We start from the raw sequence: 19,779 nt of genomic DNA on the forward strand, positions 1-19,779 counted from the left end.
CAATTTCCAAAAGGACGTGGAAGAGAGTGAGAGACAGAAGAGCTCCAAACTCAATAAGGACGGTGAAGAGAGCAGAGATGGATGGACGTAGGAGAGAGTGAGAGATGGTACACAGATTTTTTTAACCTTTTAATATTAGGTATAAATATAAATATAGAAAACCACGTAAAATGTTTCTTAGATAATACACAACAATTTCTTATTGCTTACGAGTTATTTCTTTCGTTCTAAATTATAAGACATGTGACTTTTCTAGATACACTTATTTTTAATATGTATCTAAACATAGTATAAATCTAAATGCATAATAAAAGCTATGTATCTAGAAAAGCCAAAATATCTTATAATTTAAATAGAGAAATTATAATTTTACAAACATGATGAGATGCCATTACGATTTTTCAGGTACACAACAATTGCTACGAGTTACTGCTTCTGTATTAAAATATGTGTACTTTTAGCATTTAAAATTTATCCTATAATAAATACGCACACTTCTAGACAATGGACTATCTAGATTTTACAGGTTTTACTACTTTCTCAGTTGTTAAAGTGTAATTATTACATGATGGAACAATTTAGGTACTATCACTTCCTTCATCATAAATTGAATCAACCTCTAGAGTTGTCATAAGTCAAGCTATTTTAAAATTAATTAAATTTATAAAAAAATATGACACTGAACTAGTATTACTAGGTTCGCTATGGATTATATTTTCTTAATGTGGTTATTGGGTGTCTAGATGTTATTTTTCTATCTTATAAAATTTGTAAAATTTAAGAAGTTGATGCTATTTATTAACTTATTATAAGATGGGAAAAGTATGTGTATTTATAGTTTTACATTATAGTACATTATTTTTTCAAAATATTGTACAGTAGAAGTGTATTTATTTAGGAACATGACTACCCAAGAAAAAGACAAACATAAAACCACTTCCTCCGTAGAGAGCGTTTTCTGACTTCGGAATCGGCCGTTCTCTCTGGCCTCTGGGTTCTTCTGTTTCCTTTGGTCACTCTCCTAACTTCTCTCTACGGTTGCTGGAAATCTGGCCGCCCATTCCTATCTAACGGTGACCAAAGCATATATAGATGCCCCCCCCCCCCCCCCCCCCCCCCCCTCAGCTCGCTGGGCCTGGGGCCCAATATTGCGTAGCCTTTCACGTACCAGAGACTCCTATTTTATTTCCTGGCGCGGCTGCTCGTCACTTTTGGCGCCGGGACTACGTTTTTGGAGCGAAAGGGCGTGCGGCGGCGATCGGACTATGCTGCTATGGTGCTCTCCATCCGTAAGCAGGTGCATCTCCCATACAGGAAGTAGAAGAGGAGTGCCGACACCAACGGCGGGCGCGCCGCGCCTGCGAGGGCTGCATCGCCGGCCCGGTGCCGCGCATGACGAGGAAGGGAGCGCCGCGCCGATCTGGTGATGCGCCTGGCGAGGATGGGGCCGCCGCGCCGACCTACTGCCTGCAATGGCGAGGATGGTGCCGCGGCGCCGACCTGCTACCTGCAGAGGAAACGCCCGCTTCGCTGCGCTTGGAGAGGACGGATGCGCCAGATCCGGCGAGGATGGGGCTGGCCGCGCCGGAGCCGCCGCACGGGCGCACGGACAGCGCGAACAGGCTGCGCTCGTCGCCCTCCACGACCAGCAGGCGGTGGTGCAGCTGCTGCGGCTGCGGCTCCGACGACGCCGGCGCCGGAACGCGGAGCGGGAGCGCCTTCCCGTAGGTGGGGAGCGTGTCGAGGGGCCAGGCGTGGTCGACGGCGAGGTGGTCGCGGAGCCTCGGCGGTGTGGCCGTGAACGGGCACCCGGCCACCGCGCAGTGGCAGGGCGCGTAGGCGCACGCGTCCTGGTGCGCGGCAGTCGCGTGGTACGCGACGGAGGCGCCGCAGCCGTAGGACTTGAACGGGCACGGCACCCTGGCGTCGCCGACGAACAGGTCCAGCTCCGGCCCGCAGTGGGCGAAGGCGGTGGCGCGGTCGCACTTGCGGCAGTGGCCCCCGTCGAGGCAGGCCCCGCACAGCAGGTGCCCGGCCTCGCACTGCAGCCAGCCAGAAGGATGAAGAAGACACAGCCGTGGCGCAAAAGAATCAATCTTCGTTCTATCCAATCCAAGGCCATTGAAGGAAAGCAAACAAACCATCTGTTGCCTAGATTTGGTTGTCGTGACATCTCACCTTGACTACGGGAGGCTTGAGGGGGCGGTGGCACTCGGCGACGGCGCAGTGGAGCAGGCTCACGTCGACGCTGATGGTGATCCGCGGCCGCTCCAAGGCTTGGCTTGCCTGCTCGGCCGCCGCGGCTTCTTTGTGTGATCCTCCGCCGCCGTGGGCGTGGGCTACGCCTCCCTGCTCCGGTTCTTCCTTCACTCCGGCACTCAAGACCGGGCAGCTGGAGCCGGACAATACCACCTTGGTCTGCTGCTCCTCGGCCATCTCCGTCCGCGTCAATGGACTACTAGTACTACTAGTATATTGGCCTGAGAAGGGGACGCTGGAGGAGACTTTATACGGAGGAGTACAATACAACCTCAAAACATTCGGAAAGATATTGGGCCAGGCCCAGCGAGCTGAGGGGGGCATCTGTATATGCTTTGGTCACCGTTAGATAGGAATGGGCGGCCAGATTTCCAGCAACCGTAGAGAGAAGTTCTCTGGCCAACTGCAGAGGATCTCACTCCTCGCCGTCGTGTTCCCCTCTGAGTCTCGCGGCTTCTTCTCGCGGGCACCACCGGCCGCTTCCTTTGCCACCGTAGTCCCAGCGCCGTCCATGGACCCCCCGCCGCTCTCCTCGTTGCAGGAGGAGGGGGAGGAGGAGCCCACCGTCGAGGACTCGTCCGCCTTCTCCGCCGCCGCCGTCCCGCCTCGCCCCGCCACGCAGTAAGCCACCCGTCACCCGCCCTCTCTCCCCGCAACACGTAACACACACACACACACACACACACACACACACACACACACACACTTCTCGCACCTCCTAATTCCCCTTTCGGAACTGCGATGCCCTAATTCGGTGCCTCTGCAGCAGCCACTCGCTCCACAAGTACGCGCCGCTGGACTGGTCCGCCTACTTCGACGAGGAGCGCCGCGTAGCCATCCCCGACACCGACGACGTGGGTTTTGGGCTTTTGGCCTTAGCCGGAGTTCTCTCGGGTGCTTCTGTTACCCGATGCGATCTAAATGTTGGATCCTCCTCTTCTCTTATATATATTTTTTCTCTAATTATTATAGGTTTTCAATGTGTACACGGCCGGATCGGAGGGGCCCGTCGTGTTCTGCCTGCACGGAGGTGGCTACTCAGGGTAAGTAGGCGCCGAGGTTTATCTACGAATAGTCTACACGTTTTGCTGGTGAATTGTGCGAATGTCCATGTGTTGGGACTTGCAGGAAATGCTTAGCATGGGCACTGAGGTTGATTGGGATGGGTTCAATCTGAACTCTAAATAGTCTTTATTCTTGCACTGTAAACGTATTGGTGAGGAACTGGGGATGGAGCATAAAAGAATTTTTAAGCAACAGCTGCTATCTGTGACATTCAAAGTCGTGGGGCAAAGTTAGTGCATATTAATGAGCTTAAGGGCTGCGCTTGAATAAACCAGTGTGAAATGCTTATTTTGTGAAATTAAGAGTTGTGTGTGCATCTTGCTGGATTTCCAGAGCAATCCTTTTGGAACCTTTTTTTTTCCCTATGTGTGTTATTGAAAACGTAGAAATCACAAACATTTTGTTGAATTTCATTTTTGGTTAACTATTAACCCACAGTAGGGCACATGTTGAATGTACAGATGCTGCAATCAAATGTTTTCTTCCCGACAATGTTCACAATTGATCTTTATTCTTGGTATGGTTCTAAATAGCTAGCTATAGCTGTGTTATATATGCCTCTATAGGTGTTTTAGTATATATTGGTGCCTTTCCGCTACAAACACAATTTGAAACCTTGCTCGGTAGGGAAGCATGTGAAGACATTTTTTTCCCGAAATCTTGTAATGCCTGCTTTAAATGACTTCCCTTATGCAATGTTGCCATAGCAAACTTGTCTATTGGAAAAAGATGTGCTTAATTTGCTGCAATTATTCTTTGATCTGCCTTAGGCTTTGCTTGGTAGGGAAGCATGTAAAGACAATTTTTCCCGATAATCTTGTAGCGCCTGCTTTAAATGACTTGCCTTCTTATGCAATATTGCCATAGCAAACTTGTCTATTGGAAAAAGGTGTGCTTACTTTGCTGCAATTATTCTTTGATCTGCCTTAGGCTTTCATTTGCTCTAGCAGCAAGTCGAATGAAGGACAAGGCTCATGTTGTTGCCATGGATCTACGGGGGCATGGGAAATCAACAACGATTGATGATCTGGATTTGTCCATCGAAGTATGTTCATCATGTTTCCAGACTTCTTTTCTATAATCATAATGGTTACACTCTCATGCTTATTTAGTTAATTGGTGGCTGCACTTCTGTTACATAAGTTGTTTTGTGATTGGCTCATTGCTGGACCATTTCAGTCTTTAAAAGCGTTTTTGTTTGCCTCTGCAGACTCTTACCAATGATGTCATAGCTGTTATACGTACAATGTATGGAGATTTGCCACCAGCAATTATACTCGTTGGGCATAGGTGAGTCAGCAGCATGCATTTTTCCCTTTTGTTTTCTTCTGTTGTGCCCACATTATCTGAATTAGTCTACAAATGGTTAACTAACCCTAGATGAGGCTTTCCAAAGACAATATAAACAGAGGAGCGAATTACCTAAATAGACCCTGAAAAGTTATTTTTTTGAAACTTCCACTGAAACACCTTGCTCTTAGTCGGTTCCAGCTTAATATATGTTATCGCTTTGCTTTATAGAATTCCTCCTTTTATCTTTTAAATTCAGCCAGCCCGTTTGTATAGAATATTTCTATTTCTATCTATAGCTTAAAGCATTGAAAAAACTTACTAATAGAATGGTTGAACTTCCTTTTTAGCATGGGTGGTTCAGTGGCTGTACATGTGGCTGCAAGAAAAGAAATTCGAAATCTTCATGGGCTTGTTGTCGTTGATGTTGTTGAGGTTAGTAAGAGTTTTTCCTTATTGGCATCTTACTTTGTGGTTGTACAATCTGAATCATTATTACTGATTCTGGCATATCTTTATTCTAAACAGGGAACAGCAATGGCTTCACTGGTTCATATGCAGAAGATCTTAGCAAATCGTGCACAGCATTTTCCTAGCATTGAAAAAGCAGTATGTTGATTTCGATCTACATTGTTTCTGACACCTCAAATCAGCTTTGAATGTGTGTAGTTATCCATTGTCCTCAGTATCTTAAGAGATATCTCGTTCATCACTTTAAGCTGAAAGGAGTAACTGTCAGTCACATATGAGTGGCAAAATATTCAGTGCAAACCACATCTTCGGTGCAATCGTGAAAACCCTTTGCAAAACCATACTTAGGAGTTTTCAAAAAATTTGAAACTATGCACACCAATAGTGCATTTGTAGCCAAAGGGCGCCTAGCTCAAAGGTTAGGTGACCCAACGGCACTCCTCAGGTCCTGGGTTCGACTCCTCGTGGGAGCGAATTTCAGGCTGAGGTTAAAAAAGCGAATTTCAGGCTGAGGTTAAAAAAATCCCCTCGTCCGTCCCCATAACCAAAGCACTGGGGGGGCACCGGCCCAATTCTCACTTGGGCGACGGAAAGCCACCGTGTAAGGGTGGGGGCGGAGGTTTTCTCGGCCGGGTGAGAAGGTCCTTCTTATTTGTAATGCTGCGGGGGCAGTCTTAACCCCCCGGTCGAGTTTTTGTAATAGTGCATTTGTAGATGTGCATTGTCACAAAGTTTGAGATTCAAACTCGTTCTGCAAAAATTCATATGAAAATGACAAATTTCATTGGCATATGCACTAGTAGAGGACAAAATTCATATGCCAATGAAATTTGTTATTTTTATATGAATTTTTGCAGAACGAGTTTGAATCTCAAATTTTGTGACAATGCACATCTACAGATGCACTATTGGTGTGCATAGTTTCAATTTTTTTGAAAACTCCTAAGTATGGTTTTAATGGGGTTTTCATGGATTGCACCGAAGATGTGGTTTGCACTGAATATTTTGCCTGAGTTGTGTATATACGACATGGACACAAACATGCAAAGGCTGAAAATAAAATGGAAGAACAACTATACAATGAAACTAATTTCCATTTTGAATCAGTGTCATGCATATTAAACCATGCAATTATAACCATTCTTGCTAAGGCAGCAGTTGATATTGTTAAAATTATTTCCCCGCCTTATTTCTTGTTCAGTCAATTTCGGAATTATGCAGACTGAGTGGAGTGTCAAAGGTGGGCCATTAAGGAACGTCGAGTCTGCTCGTGTGTCCATTCCATCTACCTTGAAATACGATGAATCACGAGAATGGTGAGCAGTACTTTGAGTAGTGCATGTTTTTAGTACTGTATCTCACAGGTCTATGCCCATAAAGAATCATGCTGGCCTGTTGGCCACCATTGCAAATGTAGTATTGTTATTATTTCCAAAACTAATTATGCTGTCATACTTTGTTTCAGCTATACATATCGCACTCCTCTTGAGCAAACAGAAAAGTACTGGAAAGGATGGTATGCTTTCAATGTGATGTTTCCTTTTTAAAAAAGAAAATCTGTCATTTACTCATGTTTTGTAAAATCGTTTTGTCTTCTGATGCCCCTTTTTTTTTTTACTAATTCTCTTCTGTGATTAGTTGATACTAAAGTGCATGTGTTTCTTTGTTAGGTATGAAGGTCTTTCAGACAAGTTCCTATCTTGCCCAGTGCAAAAGATCCTGTTGTTAGCTGGTACTGACAGACTAGACAGGTTTGTTATGTTCGAGTATGAGGAATTATCTATTTTCTAGTCCATGTTCATGATGTTTACTCAACATTTAATTTCATCACCTTTTGCTAGTGACTCAACTCACTAGCATTCAATGTTTTGCTGCTTGTCAGTTGCAAGAGATTGGGCTTGCAAAGTCAGCCTGTAGCATATATATTTTATGAATTTTAGTCTATCAGCTGTTGATTATCACTGATAAACTATAAATCAAAAGGTAGCAAAAGTCAATTGCTTGTCATGATTATGGTTCACAAAATATGGAAATTCTTGCCAGGCTTTGCTGCTAGAGCTTTTGAATGACAAACAGATGGGTGCTAATCAATTATCAAAATGCTGCTTTTATTGAAGTGAAGCCTCTTGTAAAATTGTTTGTCATGTTCTGAAATGTCGCTTTCATTGGATGTGGAATCCTATTGTCGTTATAGTTAAGTGTTCTGAAACATCAAACACCTTCGATCACTCGACGATACACTATTGAAGATAAATTGTGTAATTTATTGGTTATTTGCTTTACATTTTGCAGAGCTTTAACAATTGGTCAAATGCAAGGAAAGTTTCAAATGGTGGTGGTTCGGCACACTGGACATGCCATACAGGTTGGTTCTTAGTATGTTTTAGTTATGTCAATATATGAGTCCCTTGCATAATTCTTTCAAGGTTAGGAGCTTTTGTACCATTCCTCTAGATTCATTCAGTTCAGTGGTTATTTCTAGAGCTTGTGATGATCCTGCTCTGCCTGAATGCTCTAGGGCTACTTTAAAAATTTCACTACACATAGCAACAGCAGGAACTAGCAATGAAAGGTTCATTCTCCGAGTGCTGTTTATTGGTCTGTGAACTTCTTTTCTTTTGGAAGCATTGGTTTAGGAATATGGTTTTAGCCAACGAATTACAAATCTTTACCACTTTTGACACATCATCAAATTGTTATTTCAGGAAGATGTACCTGAAGAATTCGCATCGCACATACTGAATTTCATATCCCGCAACAGAATAGGGCCGAACGGTGTCGAGGTCAGTAATGAACCTATCGTTTGATCTCACCTTTACTATTTGATGAAATATATGCAATTTCTCCCCCTTTTCGTTTCCTTGCCTTGACCTAATATTTGGCACTTCACTTTTCTCAGATACCTGGGCTAATTAAAAAATGGCAGCACTAGACATAAAGTATTGGCAGTGTTGAGGAAAATGATGCATAGATCTGCCTATCCGAGTTCTCTTCCTGTCGAAGAGAAAAAAAGGTTCAAGATGATCATTCAAGCGTGAACAATCAATCATTGGTTTCATCATCTGGTGGCAAACTCCCCCATGTCGCATGAGTTACTTTGTTTATGACATCACTCTGCGACCTGCCGGTGTCTTTTGTACGAGGGTTCTTGTATGTCTGTATGTAAAGCTGAGTGCATTGTAATGCTTTCCGTGAGGTTATTATACTCCTATCAAGCAGGATAAGCACTTTATGATAGCTCTATCTGCTGGCTTCGACAAGCTTAGTGGGTATCAATCGAAGAAGCCTGCTTTGAGAAGCAATTTTCAAAAGCCACACAAATTATCTTTGCCACGGAGCCGAAACGAGCAAAAACCCAAATAACTATGCCCGTGCATGGATGATCTTTGTGAAAGGTGTACCAAATCCAAACATACTGTAGTATTTAGCAGCTGAAGACGGAGAAAAAGCCCAAAAATAAAACGTCTGTCAAGCATTGTGCCTAAACATTTGAAATTAATCCTACATGGTTAGCAATTCGGCTGTGAAGTACAGTACTAATCCGGTGTAGAAGCCCAAACATTTTTATTTGCGCCTAGTGGGACAGCTGGTTTCCGGCATTTCTGCTTCGTGAAACCAACACACTCAGAACATCAAATTTTAGCTCTTTCTTCAAATAGGACTTTCTCGTCCAAGATCCAGCCCCTACTTTCCAAGTGCACTCCAACCGAACACTCCTATTTGCCTTTCTACCTACTTGCCTTTCCCTATTTCACCCATCTATATATTTTATACATGTCTTGTAACTTGCAAGTTAAACTTTAGTAGAGAAATGTGGTTATAAATAGAAAAAATGACATATGACACACACACAACACAAAACAAAAATAAAACGACCTAAGAATAATGAAAATAATAACATAAGTAAAAAACACAACACATTCAAATATCAACCTCTTGCGCGTGCTCTCTCATTCTTCTCCTTCCTCAATGCCCCGCTGTTCTCTCCCCCGCTCACTCAATCCTCTTCGTCCCTTCTACAGCTAGGGTGGTTCAAGCAGGAGCCACAAGCGGACGGATGTGGCAAGGGCAAGCCTAGACAGATCTATTGTGAATCTGTGAGCCAGCACGAGTGGCTCTACTACGAGGGTGACATGACGCAAGTAGGACCAGGAGACGGAGGTGATAACCAGTAGGATTTTAGTAGGATTTCGGTGACGGTATTCTCTATGTTAATGTCTCTTTCTTCCCTTCATGGCCCGACAAGGTAGGAGTTCCCTATGACAGAAATGTCTAACGTGGGAGGCTTGATGGTTGCTCATGGCTAGACCAGGGGCTCCTACACGTGGGGATTGAGGAGTGAGGACAGAGAAATGAGAGGGCCTTATCCATCTAGGCTTGAATGAGGAGCTAGTTGGAGGTTTGTTTCCGCCTGTTAAAAGAGAGGTAGATCAGGATAGGACAAGGAATTGGTATTGCTCTAAGGGTTCACTGGATTTTCTTACCTCATCTAGTGAGGCGAGCCAAATCAACTTGTCTAAGCTAGAAAGAAAAACCTTGCTTGCATGAGAGGTAGGCGAACAAAGTGACCAAACGCGCTACCTATTCTAGTTTCTTACTCAATGTGGCGAGAGGAGCACGAACAAGGGATCCAAGCATGCCTTAACGTATCTACAACACTTGACTAGGTTATATGCCAGTATTTTTTCAGAGGAAAGGGAGAATTATATATTAAAACTCAGCAAATACATCCTACGTGTTGTTTAGTTGGTTCAACAATAACGCAAATGTAAATAAAATTAGTTCAATTGTATCTCTCATTAGTAACGGCTGCAGCTTTAATTCATTTATGTTTGCGTTACCAACGGTAGAACCAAACAGCTTCCTAGAATTACACATAAAAAAAACCTAAGATAAAATACATTCAAATAAGCTTAACGAGTTACATCTTCTTTAATAACAAAAAAGATCATCAGAACAAGTTAATTAGTTCCAAAATTCCATATTTAAAAACAAAAGGAGTATTGCTAACAACAGATTTCAGCTGCCAAATTATTACCAAATAATTGATGATGTCAAAGCACATTTAAGCTGGTATAGATCTTGGACATCGTTAAACATTCTCACAGAACGCGCAGAAAACAATATCCTGCTAAATGGTGTAGGCATCGCTTAAAAGATATAGCTCATCCAAAAGGCTGATATTTAAAGCTTTACCTCAATGTACAAAGTAAAGTTTCACTATCTAAGGAACTATTTTACAGGACTTCTCATGCCACATGAGTTAAGATGAAGGGGGAAAAAGTAAACACCAGAATGTTATCCCTACTTTAACCTGTTCTATCTTCACAAAATTTTGGAGATACAGTCACAGCCGGAGTTTCAAGACTAAATATGGCCAGAGCCAGGGGAAGTAGCATGGGATCCCCCTCAGTTAGTCCTTGAACAAAAAGCGGAACATCAAGTCAAAAGGCTATCATAGGATATGTCACGACTTGCTTGCATCTCTATATGCTCCTGGTCACCTATGGCAGAAGTATCGGCGACTGGAAAATAAACCAGAATAACGATACCGACCATAGCAGCAAGCATCAACACAAGGAAGGAAACAAACACAAGAGCCTCATGGACTAATTCACCAGGCCAAGGAAGAACTGATAACCCAAGAAGTGACGCTCGGGGAAGTAATATTCCGGTGGCAAAAATGAGCATATATATCCTTCGCCGGAGTCCCTTGTTGATCACCAAAGACAGCATCTGACGTCCGACAAACATGACATGGACAGTCAAAATGATGTAAAACGCCCCAAGAAATACGCTGCTCAACAGTGGATACGTGCATGTAATGTCGCCGTTGTGGATTGCAGAGGCAGAATACCAGTACTTTGAAACCTTTGATTGCTGACCGTCATCTGAGGAAACACGACCACCAACGAAAACAACACAAGCTTCCCAGATCAAAGAAGGCGAGCAGAGAATGAATACTGCACGTATAGTCTTCCGGTTCCATTTCCTATTCAAGGTACCAAGCTCTTGCTTCTGCAAAGCTGCACTAAGAAGGAAAGAGAGCAAGAGGAACAATCCTGGTTCTGCAAACCCCAGATTTGAGATGATGTAGAATTTGCACACGTTCACTTGCCATGCCCGGTTAGAGATTAGCCTTCCCTCCCCGTTCACAAAGGTGAGCCTGAGTACCTCGCCAATACCCCACCAGAATGCAACCAGCATCAATGTTATCCGAGTCAGCCATGGCCCGTTGAAGTAGCTAAGCCGCTGGTAGCCTCTTCTTTTGATCCACAGTTGGAAGTACACTGAGCGGCAGAGGCAAATTAGGCCCAAGATGGAGACTATAGAGATGAGAGCAATGGTCACCACACCAATGATATTGGTGAAATATGTGATCAGGTGCATTACATAAAGCACCACAACTCCAGACCACCAAGCATTCTCACTTTTATTATCAACACAGAGGCTGTTCTCACATCCTAGAAACCGAACAAAACACTAAGAAAGGAAACCTGCAAGGGAAAGGGAGCAAGACATTTATCAACAGATGGAACACATACAAAAGTAGGTGCTAGCAACACATCTATTTATTTGCAACAGTAGATGAAACATAATACTTGTCAACGGTAGACATCAAATGGGCAACAATAACAAATGAAGCTTCCAATCTAGTACTTCATGCTTATCTTTGACATGGCTCTGTCCACCAAACATTGGACGTGTTCAGCGTCACAAGCCTATTACAAGTTTACAACTCCCTTTTGAATTGTCTAACAAAGCTCTGTCTCACTTTCCCTTTGAAAATTTCGGTGACTTCTATGGATGGAACTCCTCTCCAGATCCACCAACTATTGCGTTATGATTAGGGTGATCATTGCTCATTACCTAATTACATATATAACACCAACACGACAGGGAAAAAGAAAAGACGACAGTAAAGACTCCATCAAGCAAAAACTATCCAGATTGATGCAGGATCAGCTGACCTATTCAGAGAGGTAAATCTACTGCATTATCTATAAACTACCTAAGGGTCTTGGACGTATAGAAGCAAAATTCTCGAAAATTACTGTAGAACTAACAATAAGGTTCTAATATAAGGCACACAATCTATCCCCCGCCCACCCAATTCCTTAGCAGAACCGAGCGATCATAAAGTCCGCAGAATAGAATCCCTAACCGTACGATTCGAAGAATTTCAACTCATAATGCTAACAAATTGAATCCTAGGTCATCAGTTTAATAACGATGCATCAAAATTGCTTCGGAAGAGCAAACGAAGTCGGGAGGTATTTTCATCAGAAAAGAAGAAGTTGGGAGGTAATTTACCAAACGAATTTGCGAGATTGAGCAGCCGAGGAAGCGTCGGTTGAGGCGGCGGCAGAACAATGCACCGGAGCGCCGAGGCGGGGGCAGCGGGATACCAGCGGCGCGCTAGCGAACCCCCAGCGCCGGTGTGTCGGCCGTAGGCCACGGCGATCGGCGACAGAGCGCGCGCCGCGCGGGTGCACTATCCCGCGCCGCCGCTGGGATCGGTATGTGTCCTCCACCCGCAAGGCGAGGCTCGATGTCTGTCCTCGTGAGAATCAGAATTGGAACGGAAAAGGAGGAGACACACGGAAGGGGGGGGGGGAGAGGTGGTTGGTCCAAACAGGACAGTTGCTCACAGCTGTATTTTATTATTTTATTTTATATATTTCCCTATTATTGGTTTTCTAGAGATACGGTTCAGCTGTATTTTAATTTATTTTCTTATTATATTGCTTTTTAAAGATACGGTTCAATTTCGTGAGAAATCCTGGTTAGTAAATCTTTCGCCGTTGTTGTACTTACGCATATAATCTGTTGAGATCTCTCGTATATACATTCCATAAAGTACCGCATTCTTTTCTTTCTTTCTCCGTAATAAATATATATGGGGTCTAGCATCGACGCTACATAACTCTGCTGCTAGCGGTGTTGCACTTTGCCATCCCATTGACGACACTACAGGTTGCTACCCTTTTCTTCTGCTTTGTAAGGGTATCCCAAGAAGCACGTTTAATAAAATGTTCGTTTGGCTATGGCTCGTCGTAAACGATCGTAAATTTCTAGCCGGAACATTATTTTTCTCTCACACAAATCAGCCAGCAGTACTTCTTCACGAACCAGCAACGATACGAACCAGCCAACCGAACATGCTATAAATCGTCCGCTAACATGCTAGCTAGAAATAGTAAAAAAAGCTAGACATCGAATGCATGTCAGAGACTCGGAAAGACATGCGAGCTAGGCTCTCGCTAGCGACATGATGGGGACGCCCGAGTGTGTTTGGCGTAGCTTTTGGTGGCTCCGGCTCCTTCCCTGTAGATGCACTGTGACAGAGCCGGTCGAAGCACCGAATACCCGGCTCCTTGGGCTCCTCTCTGGTGGCAGGCGGAGTCGGAGCCTATTTCACGCAGCGCACAGTGAAGCCGGAGCCGTAGAGAGCTGCGCCAAACATACACTAAGTACCCGTTTGGCACTGCTCCAGACAGCTCCGACTCCCGCCTGCAATTTCACTGTTCATCCACTGTAGCAAGAGCCGTTTTCTCTCTCCTTCCCTCTCCCTCTCACAGACAGTCACGGCCAGCGGCTTCACCGGCGAAGCTCGAAATTTTGGCTCCGCTGGCTTCGTGAACAGTACCCGAGCTACAGTGAGAGAAGGCAGCAGGAGAGAGGAACCGGCTCCGAGCTACAGTATTTCTACAGTGTCTTACAGGTGGGAGCCGGAGCCGTCCGGATCTGTACCAAACGGGGCCTAAGAGCGACCGCATTGAATAGACTCCACAATGATTAAACGTCATTTACTATTTGGCCGATAGTGTTTAGATCTAGAACTGGCTCCATAAGTAGGATCTATGCTGACAAAAAAAAAAGACCGTTATGCTCTGCAGTGCCAGTTGTGTTTTTTAATCATTAAGATCCGACTCCATGAATAGCAGCTACTACTCCATGGAAACACCTCTACAGTGTAAATGACCAACTCCTATAGCGACATTTATTTATTGTATAGAACTAACTTGGATACGTCCATTGCGAATGCTCTAAGTATACCATGATATACATTGTTCAAAATAAGGCGTTATTTGCTATAAGTTCTTATATAGCATTTGGTTTAGAAACGGTATGGGATAGAACAATTCCATCTTAGTTTTTGAAATATTTCGTACCAGAACATATTGTTAGAGTTAACCTCAAAGTGGAACATTCCTAGGTTAGGAACGGTTGCCCCATGCAAAATTTTCCGAGTGCTCTCGTTCCAAACGTCGCTAGCCTTTATCTGCGTGACCTGCATCTTGATGCTACTGCTCCAGTGTCTCGTGTAGTTGAGCGAGAGCGCAATGATAGTCAGCCTGTTCGTTTGGCTGTGGCTTGTCGTAAACGATCGTAAATTTTCAGTCAGAATAGTATTTTTCTCTCACACAAACCAGCTAGCAATACTTCTTTACGAACCGGCAACCATACGAACCAGCCAACCGAACAGACTGAGTGGAGAGACGGATGAGCTATGTGTGGGCAGGTGGGTGGTGGTCGTTGTTGGGCCTACGTATGCGACAAGGGTTAGCTAAAGGAACAAGATAAGGAAGTGGAGGGTCTTTGACTAACAGGTGGGCCACACGTTGATTTGGGCTAACAAATTTGCATCCTATTTTGCTCGCAAAAAAATTGTATCCATTTATTTGTGCCCCTCCAACGAAACAACAAAATGGAACTACTCACCTCCAACCAAATAGAGACACAGAACAATTAAAATACAGAATGGTATCGTCACGAAGGATAAAAAAAGGGAGGGGAGTAAATGGGAGCATCAAATTTTCTCGCCGAGTAGATGACGATATGGGCTAAAGCTGAACCCAAGCTTCTCTTGCGTATCTCGCTATGATCACGTAGTCTCAACGTAACTAGTGGGCTTAGGAACGAGACTAGAAATAGGTTGAAGCCAAACAAGTGAAGAACGGAAAAAACACTATGCGTTCAAAAAAACACTAAAACACTATAGAAACCAGTCTAACCTATTTCTTCATAAACAACCTTAGTAGGTTTTTAAGAAAAAAAGTAAACTAGTCAAATGATCTCCAAAGAATATGAAATTTGAACCACAACATCATGATAAATCAATATCTATGAGATCTAATTCCAAAAAAGCAAGTTGCAAAAACTAGTCTAACCGATTTAAAAACCCAACATAGCCTATTTCTCCAAAAAAATAGAGGACTAGCTCTAAAAATCCAAAACCACTCCAAATCACCTTACAAAATCATGAAACTAGGTCCAAATCTTGACTAACTTATGGCGAAGGTAATCCCATGGAATCTTTCAAAAAATTTCTAGGCTTAACCATGAATTAAAGAACTACTCTCTCAAACCAGGGTGTTCTCAAGAAAGCGCAAAAGACGGAGTTGAAGGTGGTTTGTTGGAAATTTGTTAAAGGGAAAGCCTAAATATGTTCTCCCAAGACCTCATGACACCTAGATGCTAGTAAATAACACTCAAGAACTCCAGCTCAAAGATTTTTCATGAAATCTACCAAAAGGGGTAGGAAAAGAGGGTTTTTGGAGGAAGGGACTTGGGAGATAAGATTTTGGCTTCAAGCCATGATATAAACATGTTCCAAGGACCCTAAAACACTCTAAAATTGTGCCTATAACTCAGCCAATGTAGCACACCAAACTCCCCCAAAATACTCATGAAAGAATGAAAAGGATAAATTCAGATTTAGAGAGTTGGGGACAAACTTGCACAAGATCGATACTTGGATTACCTCAAAATGTTCGATTAAAAACCTCTCCTATTCTAACATAGATCAAGGATGGCAAAAAATTTAAGAACAAAAAGTCACTTCTGTCTCCCTCTCTTCCTTTAACCTTAGCCTTCTGACACACAAATGAGGGAGACACCTCAAAGGAACAAACCACTTGATTATTTTCCAAAATGTCCTTACATAAGCACTGAATTCAAATACCCTAGGTAGTAAACCGTCCATATTTTTGTTGGTGGATCAAACAAACTTGGAGCCTTACCTTGACATAAACTTCATGATAGTGCCATGTGTGATCCAACTTGTCACCTTGGTCTTGACCCCTAAACCGGTCAAACCCACTGTTAGTAGTTTTGAGGCCCAAATCACCAAACCATACACACCTAGTTTTGAGGACCGAACTAGCAAACCCACTGCACATCCTGCAAAGTGTGACCCATTGATGTCAATGCATGTCTAACCTCCGCCAATGCCCTAATGCATTCATTTTCCTCTTTGACTTGATAGACACCATCTTCATCATCTTGATGTAGAGGCGTGTCCAGCCTACACCAGGTGTCACAACGCCATCGTCTTCCTCTTTGACTTTACCAATGCCATTTCATCATCCTCTTGTCTCCATGTACTCTTGCTCTTCATGTGAGCAATTGGATCCTCCATGGCCCTACTTGGTCCAAGCTCCCAAGCCTCCTTGCTCACCCTTCACTACTCTTGGTCCATTGACCTAAACCTTGCTTGATCTTCACCCTTTATCATCGATCACCAGGACACATCTATCACCTACACTTTGCCACATCACAAGCCAAGAGACACAACATAGAAGACATGTCTCCCCACACAAAACAACACAACACTACATCGCTGGTTAGTGAAAGGATCTAAATAGTGCCTAGAGGGGGTGAATAGGCGTACCTAAATTTTTTTGTGTAATCTCAAAGTCAAATGTCAGCGACAGTCGAAAGTCCCGACAGTTTGGGCCGAAACTTCCGACAGCCGAAAGTTCCGATGCAAACAGCCAGGAGTTCCGGCACCTACGAGAATTTCACTACAAGTGCTAAAATAAACTTTGAGTGCGAGATATCTTACAACCCCACTTCCTAGTGGTAAGATGAAGTGTTGGGACTGCTCCTTTGATGCCGGAAGGACACCACTCCGTAGATCGAGTGCAAACCCTAAGAGGAGTGTTGGGGAGGAAGACAAACCAACAAGAACAAATATGATAGCACAAATCTCAATAACAACAAGCACGCGGGACATAAGGATTTATTCCAAGATTTGACAAACCCATAAAGGAGCTCCTACGTCCTCGTTGTTGAGGTGACCACAAAGGTCGGAGTCTCTTCCACCTCTTTGCCTCTCTCAAAGCAACCACAAAGGTCACTTGAGCTTTCCACTAAGAAATCGAGGGTAATACAAACTTCCCAAGGCTCTTCCACAAGAAGGAAGCTCTTGGGCGACGCCTAGCCGGCTAAGGTTCCAAGAACCCAAGAGTAATAGATGTAAATTCAACCAGCTTGATGAAGAAATCAAGTGCTCAAGCTTGCCAAAGTGATTCTCTCACTCAATCCACTCTTCTTTCACTCAAAACGCTAGGGGAATCGAAGATTGGAGCAAAGGAGAGAGGAGAGGGGAGCCTTGAATGCTTGGGAGCTACTTTAGACGAAGGTTGGTGAGCAATGAATGAGTGGTTGACGGTTAGAAGAGAAGATAGAGCTATTTATACTCATAGTAGAATCCAACCGTTCAGATCTGCGTCGGAAGTTTCGACACAGATCGTCGAAACTTCCGGCCCTTCTACAAAACACTATTCATGGCGTAGTCAAAGGTGGTCAACACAACCAGAGTCGGAACTCCCGGCGGAATGTCGGAACTTCCGGCAGTCGGGACTTCCGACTTTTGTCGGGACTCTCGACGCACAGCCAAGCTAGGGGGCTAAGTCCCAGGGCATCGGGACTTTCGGCGGGAGCCAAAACTTCTGGCACTTGGAACTCCCGACTCTCGTCGGGACTTTCGACGGGCGAAGGTGCGCAGGCGGGCTGGCAGCAAGGCCAGCAAGTGCCGGGACTTCCGGCACCAAACGTCGGGACTTCCGACAGTCAGAACTCCTAGCTCACACCGAGATTTCTGACTACCAAAAGTCCAAAACTATGTCTATGTGTTCGTTAGGTGATTTTGTGTCTCTCTTTTGATTTGATTTTTGTGCTTGAGCACTCTATCTTCCTCAGACCACCTAAACTTACATCTCTCTTTATAGTACAATATACCTAAACCCAAAACAAAATATAAAAGTTTTGGAGAGTGCTTTGGGTTCGTCTGCTTTTTGCACTTGAAGAATTGAGGGATACCATTTCATCTTAGATCAACTCTTTAAAACTTTCAAGGAACTAAAGCTATAATATATCTCATTAAGATCTCATTAGTCCCTAATTTGGATGTCATCAATACACCAAAACCCACATAGGGGGCAAATGCACTTTCAGTTAGCCATTAGCATAATCAAGCACATATGAGTTAAGATCCTAACCAGGAAATTCTCAAATAATCTTGATAATCGCTGATCATTCTTCAGTCAAGGGCCCAACCTTGACTTCTCACATTCCATACTACCTCACAACCAAACAGACCCAATAACTATAGAATCCTTGTCAACGGTCTGATGATGGATGAGTATTCTTTGAACAAAATGTTGGAAAATGTTTCTAATTATTTCACTGTGACAAAGAATCAAGGAAAAATTCACGCGCGAATCACACTCTTTGGTAGCACCTCTCCTAGTTCAAACAATCCACATGGTTTTTGCAACATGCTGATGGGTTAAGACCAATGAGAAGTGGGTGAAGAATTTAGGATTTTCTCAAATAAAACCTAATGGGATGTTTGGTTTGTGGAACTATCTGATCCTAGATGAGGCAGTGAATCATATATTCATTTATTGTCATTAGTAGAATAACCATGTTCCTCGTGCTTGTACTAATTGTTTGTTTGTGAAGGATGGGATGGAGATGAACCAACCTATTCCATTTCAGAAACAAAATAAAAAAGTGAGAAATTAAATGAGAAGATAGTAGATCAATACATTTCTTGAACCAAACAACCCATAATTGTCTCTATACATCCACCCCTGCTAACTATCCTCTCTCACTATACTACCATTACTAGCTCTACCTAATACTGATTCTAGTATTGGTGATGGGTTGACATATTGACTTACTATAAAACTACAATCAAGTAGCCAACAAGTAAGGACCATGTTACTGTGGGTTTGAACATCATGAAACTATATTTTAAAATTCAAACAAACAATTTATTGGCTATTTGGTTGAAGTCATGTTAAAGGGATACAACCTCTCTATATCTCTATCTAGAGGGCCAACCCACTAATATTTCCTTTATATATTCAAGATTTCGTTCTCTATACTTCAATGGCTTATCACAAATTTTCATATGTTGAAAAGTTCATTACAAAACTACTATATACTAAATTTAGAGAGTAGTGTAACCTCTCCATTATCTTTTTTCTCTATCTCCGCCACCAGCATCTCCAAGATCCCCCTATTGGTTCTTTACCACAAAAACTTAGAAAACAAACCAAAAAAATCAGGCTCAAATAGACTTAAACGATTAACCCACTCTCCAAAACTACCCTTCTCACTCTCCACTAATGGAGATGTTACATTGCTCTCTAAATTCAATATATGGTAGTTTTGTTATGATTTTTTCATATAAAAAAATTATGACAAGCCATTGTATTATAGCTAGAGAATGAAACTTAAAGAGTCCATTGGAGATATAAAAGACATGATGAGAATATTTATGGAATGGCTCTTAAATAAAGATATAGAGATTGAAGTTTAGAGAAGCTCTTGGAGTAATATTATGTATACATGACCCTTTCCATTAAAAAAGGAATCGATAACTCTACAGCCTGC

General features: G+C 43.2%; 3 protein-coding genes across 5 annotated transcripts; 1 reads left to right on the plus strand and 2 right to left on the minus strand.

The window, feature by feature from the left end:
- Positions 1–985: 985 nt before the first annotated feature.
- LOC136493055 (uncharacterized) lies at positions 986–8,322 on the plus strand. 3 transcript variants are annotated; one of them, XM_066489088.1, is made up of 14 exons: positions 986–1,018; positions 2,678–2,880; positions 3,026–3,113; positions 3,232–3,302; positions 4,255–4,369; positions 4,535–4,614; positions 4,965–5,049; positions 5,143–5,223; positions 6,307–6,401; positions 6,551–6,601; positions 6,756–6,836; positions 7,378–7,450; positions 7,791–7,868; positions 7,985–8,322. In XM_066489088.1, the coding sequence occupies exons 2-14, from the start codon at positions 2,771–2,773 to the stop codon at positions 8,015–8,017; spliced, it is 1,041 nt and encodes a 346-aa protein (XP_066345185.1). In that variant the 5' UTR covers positions 986–1,018; positions 2,678–2,770; the 3' UTR covers positions 8,018–8,322. The 3 variants fall into 3 exon arrangements, with proteins under 3 accessions (XP_066345185.1, XP_066345186.1, XP_066345184.1); XM_066489089.1 differs by lacking the exon at positions 986–1,018 and having other exon boundaries at positions 2,661–2,880; positions 3,029–3,113; XM_066489087.1 differs by lacking the exon at positions 986–1,018 and having other exon boundaries at positions 2,662–2,880.
- LOC136491902 (uncharacterized) lies at positions 1,461–2,436 on the minus strand. The gene is made up of 2 exons (XM_066488107.1): positions 2,179–2,436; positions 1,461–2,042 (listed from the first exon to the last, which is right to left on the minus strand). Exons 1-2 carry the CDS (start codon positions 2,434–2,436, stop codon positions 1,461–1,463), a joined length of 840 nt encoding a protein of 279 aa, XP_066344204.1.
- A 1,922-nt stretch (positions 8,323–10,244) lies between the features above and the next one.
- LOC136493070 (uncharacterized) lies at positions 10,245–12,814 on the minus strand. Its single transcript, XM_066489109.1, has 2 exons — positions 12,400–12,814; positions 10,245–11,582 (listed from the first exon to the last, which is right to left on the minus strand). Exon 2 carries the CDS (start codon positions 11,473–11,475, stop codon positions 10,525–10,527), a length of 951 nt encoding a protein of 316 aa, XP_066345206.1. The 5' UTR covers positions 11,476–11,582; positions 12,400–12,814; the 3' UTR covers positions 10,245–10,524.
- Positions 12,815–19,779: the final 6,965 nt, after the last annotated feature.

Source organism: Miscanthus floridulus, chromosome 11 (genome assembly GCF_019320115.1).
Source record: "Miscanthus floridulus cultivar M001 chromosome 11, ASM1932011v1, whole genome shotgun sequence".
NCBI classification, from domain to species: domain Eukaryota; kingdom Viridiplantae; phylum Streptophyta; class Magnoliopsida; order Poales; family Poaceae; genus Miscanthus; species Miscanthus floridulus.

Excerpts from the sequence above, each read along its gene's own strand:
- LOC136493055 (XM_066489088.1), top strand. The coding sequence starts at position 2,771 with ATGGACCCCCCGCCGCTCTCCTCGTTGCAGGAGGAGGGGGAGGAGGAG. Across the intron at positions 6,402-6,550 it reads TACGATGAATCACGAGAATG|CTATACATATCGCACTCCTC; the intron begins GTGAGCAGTACT and ends ACTTTGTTTCAG. Across the intron at positions 7,451-7,790 it reads ACACTGGACATGCCATACAG|GAAGATGTACCTGAAGAATT; the intron begins GTTGGTTCTTAG and ends TTGTTATTTCAG.
- LOC136491902 (XM_066488107.1), bottom strand. The coding sequence starts at position 2,436 with ATGGCCGAGGAGCAGCAGACCAAGGTGGTATTGTCCGGCTCCAGCTGC. Across the intron at positions 2,043-2,178 it reads TCAAGCCTCCCGTAGTCAAG|TGCGAGGCCGGGCACCTGCT; the intron begins GTGAGATGTCAC and ends GGCTGGCTGCAG.
- LOC136493070 (XM_066489109.1), bottom strand. The coding sequence starts at position 11,475 with ATGCACCTGATCACATATTTCACCAATATCATTGGTGTGGTGACCATT.